Source organism: Haliaeetus leucocephalus, unplaced genomic scaffold (assembly GCF_000737465.1).
Source record: "Haliaeetus leucocephalus isolate CR32 unplaced genomic scaffold, Haliaeetus_leucocephalus-4.0 Scaffold0, whole genome shotgun sequence".
In the NCBI taxonomy this organism is placed as follows: Eukaryota; Metazoa; Chordata; class Aves; order Accipitriformes; family Accipitridae; genus Haliaeetus; species Haliaeetus leucocephalus.
The window spans coordinates 3,552,226-3,566,345 of record NW_010972436.1 but is presented as its reverse complement, the minus strand read 5'-3'; the positions used below and the strand labels follow the sequence as shown (position 1 = coordinate 3,566,345).

General features: G+C 40.9%; 1 protein-coding gene across 1 annotated transcript in view; it reads left to right on the top strand.

Moving 5' to 3' along the window:
• Positions 1-3,954: 3,954 nt before the first annotated feature.
• The window catches only part of LOC104828650 (probable acyl-CoA dehydrogenase 6), a 78,159-nt gene continuing 67,993 nt past the window's right edge, over positions 3,955-14,120 (top strand). The window contains exons 1-2 of the mRNA XM_010562486.1: positions 3,955-4,002; positions 5,784-5,904. Of these exons, the coding sequence (XP_010560788.1) occupies positions 3,955-4,002; positions 5,784-5,904 (169 nt within the window). The remainder of the gene's footprint in view (positions 4,003-5,783; positions 5,905-14,120) is intronic.

The window sequence follows — 14,120 nt, the reverse complement described above, 5'->3', positions numbered from 1 at the left end:
TGGTCTTCTAAGTCACATACTGCCTCTGCTTCTGCACATGATGTCATTGGAGATCGAACGATTGCCTCTTCCATGGGGGTGCTGACCGCGGCAGGTCCAGGCTCGCCACCACCAATCTGGGTGGTCCGGGCATTTGGGCAGCTCCTGGATTCCGCTAGGCTGTCCTAGTATGTGTGATGGGGACTGGAAGCACAGGAGGGGACTGGAAGCACGGGAGCAGCTGCCATCCTGCCAGCGCTGGAGGGACCCCGTGAGTGCAGGAGGGACAGCAGGACCCTGCTTTGCCCACCATGTGCCTGTAGACATCCTCATCATTGAGGTGCCATGGCAGAAGTGTCGGTCTCTCCACAGCCTCTCTAGCAGGTAGCAGCTCCAAGGAGCTGACCTCCTTCTCTCACGTGCCTGGATTCGCCCTGGTTCTGTCCTGAATGTGTTTCCACATCCCAGCCTCCTTCCCTGTACCCTTTCCCTACCTTTCTGAAGAGTATTACTGGGAAAGGATTGGCCACCAAACTTTGTTTAGGGCTTTGGAGGAGTTGTGAGGGAGTTGAGGAGGGCCATGGCCTCCAAGCCCAGGAGGAGTGAGAAGAAACAGGGGATATATGCTGGAAAACTCATTCTGGTGTGCTTGGGACGTGTGCCTCAGGGGGACCCAAACGGAGACCAGCGTGTGCGAAATGAAGAGCTGCTGTTTGGATGTATAAGGCCCCCCCGGAGGAGCAGCTGAGAGGACCTGCACGGGCTGTGGTGCGGTGGCTGGTGAGGAGCTTGCTGGCGGGGTCCTGGCTGCCTTGCACCCGTGGGGTGGGTTGTGGTGGTCAGGTTTGGTAGCACCCATGGGTGGCCCGTGGGTTTGACCACCTCAACTCTGCCTTGTGTCTTGCTAAATGCTGCCTCGTCCTCAGCACCAGTGTCCCTGTGCTGCCGAGTTGTCTCACAGTGCAGTTGTTGCTGCAGGTGGTTGTGAATAAAACTACAAGGAGAAATGTTGTTTTGTGGGCTGTTAATTATTTTCTGGTGTTGAAGGCAAAGGGCTCTCTGGCCTGTTACCTTCTTCCTTTCAAGTCAGTGTTATGCTAATGGCTAGATATAACCACTGAAGAACTGTCATTAGTGGTTTGTTGCTTATTTATTTCCTTTTTTTTTTTTGGTTACATTAAAGATCCCATTAATTGTGTCATCTTTCATTACTATATTAATAGAGCTGAGTTCAATTACTGTAACTTGATTTAAAGGAAAAAAAATGCTCCTCGTAACATCATATGGTACAGTTAAAGTGGCACCACTAAATCAATTTAATCTTCTTAATACAAAATACCTTTTCCTCAGACATTTTCTCTTGCTTTTCTAGTAAGTCAGTCTAATCTCAGCTTAGGTATAACTCAGGAAGCTTTAGTAAAAATTTCTGTCATTTTGTAAGAATTCAGTTTATTGTCTTCTTTTCAAGACTCGTCATCTTGCTAATTGTGTGCTGAAATATACTACCACTGTACAGTATTATAAGGGATAGATGTAAGAGGTATTGTGTGTAGAAGTGGTATGGCCTTTAATTTCTGATTTGAATTGCTTGATAGAAGGTAAACTTGGTGGTAAATAATGGAAAGAAATCTTTAATTGTTGTGAAGGAGCACTCTGAGTACCCAAATTCATTCAATTACAGTTTCTACTGTTGTAGAAATAGTGTATTTATTTTAGAATACAGTGAGAATTAAATGGCAATTGCTAATGATTCTGAGTAGGTGTTGGTACAATATCAGCACAAAATACTGAGCATCATGTGAAGGAAAATCCCCAATGTGTGTTTTTGTTTCTTTTCTCATTTAAAAAGTGTCCTAACTTCCAGTGGAATATAATAAAAATGTGCAACTCTCTGGTAATGTTTTGGGGAGATATTTTCATTGCTCTATTTTAGAGAGAAATTAGAACAATCTATAACAAAAAAAAAATCTGAATTTCTGTCTCTGTCCTCCCCCCAACCCTGCCACCCCGCTTCCTGGTTCCTGGGCAGGAAGCTACAGGTGCTGTTTTCACAAAACTTTGTCAAGACTACTTGAAATAAAAACACTTTTATTTTTCTTACCATCATTCAACACAAAGCGAGTTTGTTGGCTCGATCAGTTTCCGACTGGGCAAATATCCAGAGTGTTTTTTGAAATCATTCACGGCTGATACCGGCCCTGAAGCCATTCTTTCAGAGGCTCCCCAGAGAGCAGCCTGAGCTCTTGTTGGGATGCAGGCTGAACCACGGGTGCCTCTAGAGCCAAGTCCTTCAGGTTTGCATCTTCATGGTTTGGATGAAGCAGCCTGAGAAAACACCGGTCCCATACATGAGACTTACTGTGCCCTTGCCGTTAGGAAAATAAGTTTCTGTTGTGCTTTACTGGTACTTTATCACCAGGTGGAAAAGATATATGGCTCCTAAATCAACTTTACAACCCAAATGCCACTGAGATTTGGCCAGCTAGATCAGGTGAAAAGATTTCCTTCATGTCTGGGAGTATCTGTCAGATAACATCTGTAGTATGCCGTGTTAAAATATTTCTGCTGAGAGGAGTTTTAGGTTTTGTTATAGTCAGTATCCTAGTGATGCAAGTCTAAATGCTGTCACCTGTGATTTCCACATTTCTCATGATAAAGCATATAAAAATAAGCAGACCAGCTGCTCACCTACTGCCAAAAGCTTGCTTCTGTATATTTGTCAAACACGGCACGTATACCTTATGATTTAGGTTAAGGTGCCTGCATAATTTTTTGCCTGCAGCTCTTTGTGTTTCCTTCTAAAAGCTGTGTGCATTCAAAAAAATTTAAATTAATTCAAAGTTAATTAGTCAAGATTGAAATTAATTCAAGCGTGAAATATTTCTCTGGGGCCACAGATGTGAGGAAGTGGCCAAAGCCAAAGGAAGGGACAAATTAAATGGTTAGGTATGCAGCATTATTTGACCTACATCCACATAAACCTGTCTTGAGCTAAGCACACTTTCTGTAATTGCATGTGTTCTTCCAGTCTTTGCTGGCTTGGCCTTTTGAAAATATCTCTATTTCAGTTTGCATTTATATGAGGGGATGATAATATCCAATAATCAGTACTGAAGCGTCAGCCAGTTGACCAGTGCTGCAGTTCTCCAGTGATGTGGGTTGTGTTTGTATGTGATAGTATAAGGGGAGGTGTTGCCCCACATCCCCTCTTCCATCCAAGCCATCTGCCCTTGATTGCCCCACAGCCCGCTCCTCCCCTCTGACTCTCTGCAAATTATCTGAGGATGTGTGTTTTCTGAAGGTTTATTTTGAGGAATGATACTTTTAAAGGAATGAGATTGCATGCCTGAAAGTAGGTTAGTTTTGTTTAGAGTCTTATTTATGATTGCAAATGGCATGTGTGATTTTTGCAAACAATTTGTGTCTAAAGTGTCAAAAGCTTTTGACAGAACTTATTTCATTTCTTTGCAAAAATACAGTTTCAAGTGGATGGTCCAGTGGCTAAGAAACAACTGTGGATATCAGTATCTGGACTGTGGTATTCTTTTTTTCTTGTTTTTCTTGAACCTAGAGGCATGCACTGTTTGTGGTTTGTGCAGTGAGGCTGTCTTCATTTTTTTGTTGTGTCATGCAAGGAAGATCTTGTTTTACTTGACATGGCAAACTTCACCTGGTAATAATTAAACTTTGGCTCTGTTAAACAATTTGAGTTTTACTGAAAGGCACAGGAGCAATCAGGTCATAATCTGCAGAAATGATGTAAACCCACTTTTTTAATGCCTTAGCTATTCTTCTGACTCCGTTTAACTTCAAAGTTAGCTTTGTATGTAGGCTGTGAACCATTTGGCCCAGTACCAGCCATAAGAAGCACAAAACTCTGTTAGTACATTCACTTCGTACTTTTGCCAAGATCCATTAAAACACTGGGATAACTTTCTGTACGTACTACATAACCTCTTTCAGGCATTTCCCTGGATGTTATCCGAGGAGCATTACCAGATGTTATTACAAACAGTCAAAGAGGTATTTCACCACCTATAACTCAACATTGGGGGTCAGCATCCTAGAATCTGAGCATCTAGGATATGGGAATATAGAAGTTAAATGTGGGCTCTCCTAGATACTGTCCTGGTGAGTATTTTGTTACTATTGATTATGAGGCCTACGTTACTCAGTATAAGAGAGGGAGAGAGATGATAATTACTGAATGAGTTGAACATTCATTCAGTATATACATTTCTCAGAATTTGGTGAGAGAAGTGAAAAAGTGATTTTCCTGTTACCAACAGTGAAGTATCCTTATTTCTGTGGCCCGCTGGGAAGCAGAAAGCAGCCATATATGGGCTGAAATTCTCCGAAGAATGTGCAATAAATAGATAGTTCGGAAGAAGGCTCTGCAGGGTCTCACGAGCGCAGCAGTTTGGGAGGGAGAGGAGTCTATTTCCAGCTCAAGAAATAGTTAGCACCACAGGACTTGTTTATTTAGTGTGGAGAAAAGACTAAGAGGAGTAAGTTCTTAATAAATTCTCTCTTTATGAAACATTGTACCAGTAAAACTGTGGTCACAGATTAAAGGCATCAACTTTCTATTGGGAACTGGTGTTTGTTTTGGTGAGGTTTGGTTTGGGGGAAGGAGGGTGGCTTTTCTGTTTTGCATTTGGACCCTCTTGTACGTGCTGACCCAGGTGCACGGCGCACTTGGCAGCATGGCAGAAGCAGCCTGGTTTGGCTTGTGGAGGTAGGCAGGGGTGGGCACTATACAGCTGAGTCGTTTTGAGAGCTATTGAAACAGCGTCTGCCTTGTGCCAGGTTGGTAGGCATGGGGAGGAAGAACAAGGTGGCAGAAGCGCGAACGCCCAGTGCACCTTGCAGCGTGGGGCCCTTTGGCACGGAGCCGGCTCTGTCCGGGAGTTACTCCCAGGCTTAGAGGTCAACTCCAAAACTGCAGATTGCCCATTTTGCTCCCTTCCCAAGGCCATGGAAATCTGGGATTTTTGTGGGGTGAGATGTCCAACGCTTGTGCTCTGAAACTCAAAAGTGTTGCTGAACGTAGTGGCTGTACTCCAGATATGTTTTGCTGGCAACAGCTGGAAGGGAAGACAGCAGCCTGAATAGAGGAAGGGCAGTAACCAGGCAGCTTAGGACATTGACTTTTGGAAGGTGTGCGGCAATAGCCCAGTTGCGGGTTGCCCAGGGGCTAGACTTGGAAATGCCATAAAATCTGGAAGAAGACCAGATTTTTCCAGTACGTGTTTTGTCAGATCCTAGGGAAGTCTAAATGCAGACTGGACGCAAGTGCCCTGAACAGAGCTAATGTCCTTGAGAGTATTTTGGGCAAAGGGAGGGGAAATGAGGTCTCTCCTGCTTGCCTGTCTTGTGTACTGTGTGTGGTCATCGTGAAGGGATCATTAACCTTCTTTGGCAAGATCCCTCTGAGGACAATCCAGGTTTCCCTTCCTGTCACTTTCTAGAAACTGTACCCAGAAATGTAATAAATGATGAGGGGGAGCTTGCCACTTTCATAGGTCTTGAGAGGCTTAAACCAGCCCTGATGACTTCCTGTTGTAGTAGTTGTAATTGCTAAAAGAATTGTTTGTATTTGCCTCATTGCATCTGTTGTAATAGTTGTGGGTGGGTGGAGAATAAGAACATCCAACATGAAGTAAGAAAATTAGTGTGTTTTCAAAATTTTCCCTGTACAGTTTTTTTCTTTTTAAATTAAAGTTTTTAGACAAAAGTAGTCAAAGGTGTTTCTGTTGGAATGTCTGTGTTAATAACTTTTCAAATTTATTTTTCAAATCTAGATCATCGACAAGGAGATTAATCCTTTTGTGGACAAGTGGGAGGAAGAAGGACAGTTCCCAGCACATAAAGTATTTAAAACCCTGGGACAGGCTGGATTCCTTGGTGTGGATAAGCCACCAGGTAGGAGAGTGTATAACTCCTGGGTATTAATGTTGACAGTGATAGACTCATGACATTATCTCAGATTGCTTTTGCCCCAGATCAAAACATGGTTCAGAATTCAGTGTAAAGTTTACTTATATTTCTCAGTCACAGGTGTGCTGGTTACCAACTGTGCAAATACAGAAAATAATGTTGCTGAGTGCTGAAGTTGATATTTTCCTAAATATAAATGTTAAAACCATGTGTGACTGTTATTTTAAAGACAGTGACATGAATGTCACTTCAATTTTCAACATTCAATCTGTATAATGACTTTTCTTCTGGATTCAGACACATATGGAATAATCTCAATCTTCATTAAAGAAACTTTGAAGGCATTGAAAGTGTTGTAAGGTTTGGTTTATTATACTTCCTTAACCTGTAACCTCTACATCATTTTAATGTATTCTGTCTCGTCATTCAGAGGATGAGGTTTGTGTGGCTTTTAGGCCTTTATATCCTAGACTGTCTTTAAAATGCACTATTCCAGCCCACAGAAACATGTACAGAAGAAGCAGTTGATGATATACACAGCAAGAACAGAGCAAGTTTCATGTGTACACATATATATTGGTGAGGAAAAAAGTCAAGAAGTCCAGAGGACTAGGAGGTATTTCTGCTCTTCAGCTAAAATACCTATTTCCCTCTTTCTTTGTTTGTATGGGATGTAATTTATACTTGTTTTCTTTTCAGATGCTACTGTTATGTGTTCTTGTCAGAATTCTCTGGGTTTTTTTCCCCCATTTTCTTATTTGTGGTTAAAACATTTAAAACAAAAGCAGGTTTGCATAGGCAAACCTTAGCAATTGTGGTGAATTCAGAGCGGCCTGAAGTGACAATGTTTGAAAAGTTAACTGCAGATAATTGTCTATATGGAGCAGCTCACACAACCTTAGCTGTGCCGCACCACATCATTATGTTGCTAAAGGACAGGGTTTGAACTGTGGAACAAATTATGTCTTGTCACCACTTACTTTCAGAAGAAATTTTTCCTCTTGAAATGAACTTTCTTACTTTTGTACATTGCAGTGTGAAAGGTTTTTTCTCTAGCTGTTCAGCTGTTGGGGCTTGCAGAACTGTTTAGCTGTGATTGTCCAACAAATCCAATTAGGTCAGAGCTGGTATTTCTTTACAAAAATGCTGACAGTTTGAGACTATACTTAAGATCTATTTAAAGGACAAATGGGATTACTGGGGGAGGGAGAAAACCACCTCTACCTTCTGCTATAATTGTTTGACAGGCAGATTTGAAATGTGTCACAGTGGGGTCTCCTTCACACTGCTAGTATTCATGTTGGTTGTAATTATGGTGCATTGCATTGCTGCCAGATTACAGCCCTGTCTTGTTGTTATGTTCATCTCAGGACATGTGGAGGCCTCGGCTGGGGTAAGGAACCTCGGTGCTGAGCATGCTGTTCATAAAACATTGTGGAGGTGGGAACTTTGTGTAATGCTCACAAAATAGCTAGGACGAGAAATAACTGGAGTGAAATCTAGTGAATAAGGGACTTACGGAGGCAAAGATGGGCACAGAAGGTTGCGTGCACTGGCTACACTTGTCATACCCATGATTAATAATATTTTAGCTTTCACTTTGACACTTGTATCTAGCTGTTAATCTAATTTGTTGGGCCTCTGCAGCTGCATTTTATAAAAGCTGTAAAAAAATGGATAATGCTCTCAGCAACATGTGGTCCATCTCAGTCCATTTTCTGGATCAAGGTATTGTTGGTTACAGAAGGTGCACCAACTCCCTGGAACATGCTGCCTTTGCAGCATTCAGTTGTGCAACAGAATGTTACCAGATCCAGCTTTGCTCTGAAATGGTATAGTACCACCAGGTACATTCTGAAAGTCCTGAAACTTTCTCATGATAGTAAATGAAACAGTCAGGTGTGTAACAGTGCAGTCTCAACAGCAGGACTTTGGCAAAGCCTGAAATTCTTTATCTTCTATGCTTCTACGAAGTGCTTATGCTTGCTGTATGATTAGTGTGTACTGGTAGTAGTAATTAAAAATAAAACTAAGAGGTATACCTTTTATACTCTGCTCAGCCACTTCTATTATTTACCTGCTGTGTGCAGAGGAAAACGGGTCTTAAGAGATTTGAGGAAGCCAAGAGCAGCCGGGAGTTTTGGAGGGATGTTGGGGGAGGTCTGGAGAAGAGAGGTTAAATTGATTTGAGGAGAGCAATAGCAACACAGAACCATGTGAGTAACAACCTGCCCTACTTTCTCTTTCCAGCACAAACCAAAATTATAATTGTCATGTTGTATCCCTTCAAACCCAGATCATAACGCATTCTTTTTAAAAGAGGCTGAATTTTTCAAGATAAATCACTTCAGTAGCTGCAATTTTGAAATATAAGTTTTTTTGAATTTGTTTTCCAAGGTTATTCTGTCAAGTACAGTTTTTTTTCCCTGTAAAATTAATTTTGAAGCTTTCTGATTGGGCAGAAACAGGTCACAAACTTGTTTTGCTTAGATAGAAGGAAACATCTGTTGGAACTTGGATTTGTTGAAACTGGACTTTTTCCTGTGTAAACACCATTCCCTTTATGAACAATGAGCTGCTTAACGGGAGTCAGGTTTTTAAAAGAATGTGCCTTACATGTGTCCCTTATAATTGGAAACTTTCTCTGTGTGGAGAACTGATTTGGGGCACTATTTGTATTGCAAAGGCTCCATCAATTCCCACCATATGCAGTTGTGAGCTACAAACTTGTCAAGGTTTTTCCTGTATATTTTTTCGCAGTTGTTTATGATTGTAGCGAGTATTGGTTGTAGTACAGTAGTTCAGGATATTAGTTGGAGGTTCCTGTAAACACTGTGGGCAAGGCCCAGCCATGCGCCCATAATGGGAGAATCTTTAAGATGGACAGTGGATTTAACTGACTACACTGTCTGGTCAGTCCTCTGCCAGAGAAAGATTCTTCTCTTTGAGCCATTTCTCTGCTCGTGTATTCCTTACATGACTCAAAAATAGTGCATATGCTGGTTTTCCTGGGGAAAAAGTGTGTGTTGTTCTGTTATACTAGGAAATTCTTCCTACTAGTAAAATATACGCTGAAAAAGTGAACATCATTTATGCATAAAAAGTGTCTTTTTGCTCTATGCAGAATGTGTTTTACAGAATTGCTCAGTTCAGCCTGAAGTATTTAGTTTGAGGGGAAAAAAAGCCCCAACGTCTCTATATACTTATTATTCTTCATTTATGTTTACTGTGTGTTTCTCCTTAAATTATAAAGTTTCTGGGCTATTGAGGTACTGACAGTCCCAAAACTAAGGGCAGAAAATATTAGGGTAGGCAGCAAAAATATTTTAAACAGTCTTGGTAGTTGGCCATTGTCTGTTTTGCTAAGGGAAGTGGGCAAGACATGTTCTTTGGAGTGTTTTATGTGCAGATTAGATGAGATACTGGAGTAAAAGCTTAAAAGGTCTATGTGGTCATTTGTGATCTAATGGTTTATGAATCAAAGCTTTGGCTGTTGCTAAATTTTAGGACGTGTTGCCAAAGACACAGGCTTAAAATGTACTGTTATGTGCCTGCGTATGCCAATGCAGATGATTAAAAGTTGTTTTTATCAGCTGATGCAAAAGTACACTAATCCTCCCATAAAGGCTCAGGGAAAGCAAAGAGGAGGGGAGAGAAAGGTTTGTAAGAGGGCAGTGTCTGCTGTCCTGCATATTCACATAGCATCGCTGTGAGACATAAGCGATAATGATGCCTGCTCTAGGTATTTCATTAGTGTTTTCACTGTCAGTGCTGTAGGAATATTTAGCAGAATGTATTAGCATGTAGAAATAATTACGACAGATACGTCCAAATAGTAACCTTCACTTATTCCCATCAAACTCTTAGCAGTGCACTTGCAGAAATATGTTCTTAAATATAGCAAGAAAATCAGGAAACTATGTGGTAAGACTTGTACATGGATGGGAAAGTACAGTTTCACACTATCTCCTTCCCCTACTGCTGGGATATATGCTGGATACGGGCCTGGAGAAAGTAATAAGCAGTACGTTCTTGTCACTTGAGACAGATAAGCATCTGAAGAAACAAACCAAATGTTTCAAATGATTGATTGCACTGCAATTGGAAAATGATGCAATATCTTTCCTTAAGAAAGCCTGTTTATTGCGACCGTATCTGTGTCGAATGTGGGAATATAGATCTAGACTATCTTTTAAGGTTAATTTGGTTGTTTTCTTCACAAGTTTACATTTCTCTGGTAAGGTGAGACCTCATGAGAGTGGTAGTGGAGAGTCACTTGGAAAGAGTGTGTGTGAGGTTCTTTCTCTTTTTTTTTCCTTTTTCCCTTTCTGTAATACTAAGCCTTCTTAATATATGGAATGACCAAAAGAAAGACCTGGGAGGAGCAGTGAATTCTGTCACTAAAAAGGGACTTAGTAGTTCAGGTGAAACAGGGTTTTATGGCCTCTAAGAGTAACTGAAACAAACTTTTTCAGGTATATCTAGGGATAGAAGCTAAAAGGAATGTATTTGATAGAAGAGAATTCATTTGCCCAAAACCATTTCTGTATGGCAGGAGTGGACCAGCTACAATGCTTGAGCTTGGTTTAGTACATTTAAGCTTAGCTAGCTGAACTAATTGCTTGATCTCTTTCTCTCTTACAAAGGAGTGCAGTAGTAGTTAGTTGATAATAGTTGTGCTCTGAATGTTTGAGAGAGACGCCATTGTGCCACGTTTTCAGGTACCAATGAGCTGGTAAATCAGCACTCTGAAATGTTTACCAGCTATGAGATATACCTGGTTTGCCAACAAGAATAACCTCAATAAGCCTCTAAAAAACAATAGACCAAAATTAGTCACCGCTTTATTTGAATCAGATTGATGACAAAGTTAGTGATGGATGGCAGTGGTTTGGAGACCTTGATCAGATAAGCATAAGAAACTTCAGGTGCTTATCTGACCACCTCATTTTGGTGGATTGCATTGAAATCTCAGGAAAACAGGTTTTTGTATGTGTAGATATAAGTTCTGTGTGGGTGAAACTTTTTTTCCCTCTCCTCTTATGAAATGCTGACAATTCAAGTCCTGTCTAGCATCTTGCAAGTGCAGGATGAAATGCAATTGAAAATGGTAAGGAGGAGACAGTTTGTTTGCTGCACTTCACAGATCATCAGATATTTCTGATGAGACAAGGAAATAAGCACTTGAGTTCATCTTTGAGTTTTCTTGACTCTGAATATGACTTAGAAACATGAGTGCTTCATTCTTCATGGGTGGTTAGGAATTGCAGCAGTACCTCTGGGAATAGCTTGTTCAGCTATCAACAGCAGTTTTGTAGAAACACTGAGCAGAGAACAGACTTACTGAAGGACAGCGAGTCTTTGTGGAAGAGATAATCTTCCTTTAAATGTGTTGTCGATAGAGGGATCGGATTAGCTCCTGGGATTCTGCTTTTGTAGTTGAGATAAGGCAAATCCTCACACTTGTGACTTGTAATGCAGGACACAGCAGTAACTCATCCAGTTCAAGTATATGTATACCAATACCTTACAGGTAGATTAGGACTTTCTGAAATCTGGTACGTGTACCACTGGTAGTTGCAGGTTATGTCAAAACAGTATTGAGAAATAAATTAAAAATTCCTCTTTCCTGGAAGAAGTTAGAAGTGTCTAACTGGGAACAAATGCTCAGCTATGTATGTGCAATTAAGCGCTTGAGCTCTTGATGCTCACTTCTCCTCTAGCATACTTGCCATGCCAAATTTGCTTCTGTGTATCACAGGCTTCGCACAAACTGGCAGATCCATGTGGTGTCTTGAAGCTGATGAGGAGAACTGTCTCCACTTGTAGCTAAGAGACAGTTAGAAACAGCCGTCCCTGTTCCACCCCCTTTCTGCATGGTTTGCAGGGTTGTGCTCCAGGTGGTGGGGGAGAGTCCATCCTTCTCTTTTGTACTTGATTTTAGGTTAAGCATGCACCAACTTGAGTGCTTTGTATGAGGCTTGTTAATGAGGTTTCAAGGTTGCACAAAACTCTGTGTATTCACATACCAGTTATGTGTCTTTAGGGGAATGCAGTCCAGAAATAAAGATGGAAAAGCCAGGGAGGAAAAGTAAAGATACAACTGTGATGTTGTTGTTGGAAGGTCACACTGAAATGGTGTCAGAACGAGAACCTTGGTTTCCAGAATCCAAATTGTGGTCTTATCTACTGCCTAACTGGTTCTGTCTTTTTTTATGTACTAGTGCCTCAAGCTTCAGGACAGACAAATCTCATCACTAGCTAGAGTTTTCTCTTCTCCCTAATGCTGAAGTTGCAACAATAATAGTTTTCTTACTTCTATAAAAGAGTGAAAAGAGGACCTCCATACTGCTCTGAGGTCCAGGTGCTGAATCAGGAGCCAGATCTAACCTGTGAGAAAGAACTAATTTGACTAGTTGGCACTGAACTGGACCAAAAGCCAGATGGTGTTTCTTGACATACCATCATGATTAAACACCGAAAGAAGCAATCAAGACTCTTAGTAGTATCTTGTGATTGTTTCTTTGGAGATCAGCCTGTTTCAGAAGCTGTGGACTAAACACTCTTGGATTGAGTAGAATACTTCAGTTAACTTTTGTGACTTGTTTTATCCTTTTGTGGGGTGTTCTTGTTTTTGTTTTCCTCCTGTTCCCATGCTTCTGAAGCTCTCTGTATATAACTTTGGTTTGAATTTCCTTCAGTTTTGTGGAAAATTGTTGGGTTTGGGGGTTTTTGAAGAGGCAAATTTGGTAAAAAAAAAAATCTGATGTTCTTAAACTTATAATTGTGAATAGGAAAAGAGTACATACTAAAGAGAGCAGCTGAATACGAAATATAACACCTGAAAAGAATATAGGGGTTGAGACATTATTAAGTAAGACATACTCTTTGGGAGTTTCCATTAAAGGTATTGAGTATATCCTTGTACTTTTATGGATCGAATAGCAAGACTGTCTCTTGACAGAACCTGGGCGAATGAATGAGCTTATACTAAAATAACCTTCGTATTATAAGTCTCCTTAATTTACACATAACTGTCTTTTCCCAGTCTCAAAAGTTTGATGCTACATTCTTGACATCTGTCATATACCCAGATGGCATAATCGGAAAGCTTTTTGAAAGGTATAAATTCACCTTTTATGCTTTGAGACATGTCAGTACACTGAGTGTGGAGAGCATGGGAAAATTATGTTTCTGAAATGTAGGCTTGATTCTCTTTTACCCACTCACTTTTGCATTATTAAGTGCCGGGACTGAAGGTTGATTTCTTTCCTGGGGCTCAAATGGGGAAAAATATTGTGAAACGGTCATTCTGAGGTTGACGTGGAAAATCTCTGAAGAGCTGTTGACTTGTCAACGCTTGCAGATCCCATAGGTCAATAACCAAATCACAAACTTTGAATGACATATGGCGTGAAGAGAAGGTTAACAAGATTGCAGTAAGACTGTGTTGTTCCTAGGTAAGTGTTTCTATCCCCAGCATTTGAGCAGGATAAGAAGCTGGTGTCCAGCCTGCGCAAACCAGAACATGTGTAGCTGAATAAGAAATGAGGAAAGAAAAAGACAAGAAATGTGTTCAATTTTGGTTCTCCTATTCTGATCGAACACTTCTAATTCCTAGTGACCCAATTCATGCAAAATCATAAGCATCATTAACAATCTAATCCCTGGAGATCTTGCATAAGCCCTTTAGTCACTCCAGCATCTGTAGGGAAGTTCAAAGGTCCCCATACCAGTGAAGTGCCTTTTCATACAAGTGAAAAACAGGTCTTTACAATATCTGTCTCTCTTTCTGACAGGTGGCTAACATTGCAAGCCACCTTTGTAAATCTACACAACTGTAGGGCTTCCCCTGCTGTAAACTGGACTCCTGGTGATAGCTTTAATCCTTTTTGGCATTACCCCAGAAAGGAGGACAGGCAAAGGCACGGACCCAGTATTTGTGAATCTGCGTGTGACAGGCAACTTGCTTACAGGATAAGTAATGCACACAACACTTAATGACTTCATATGCTACACGGTAATAAAAAGATGTCAGGAAAGGATAGCAGTATAAGGAATTTAGCTCCTTGGGGCTTAATACTTAAATAAGGTTAGAGCTGGCCGTTTGCAGCTTTCTCATTTGATGGACTGGAACAGCGAGTTTTGAGGTTAAGATGCAGAGAACTGAAATTGCTGTGTTTTTAATCATGCTGTATTGT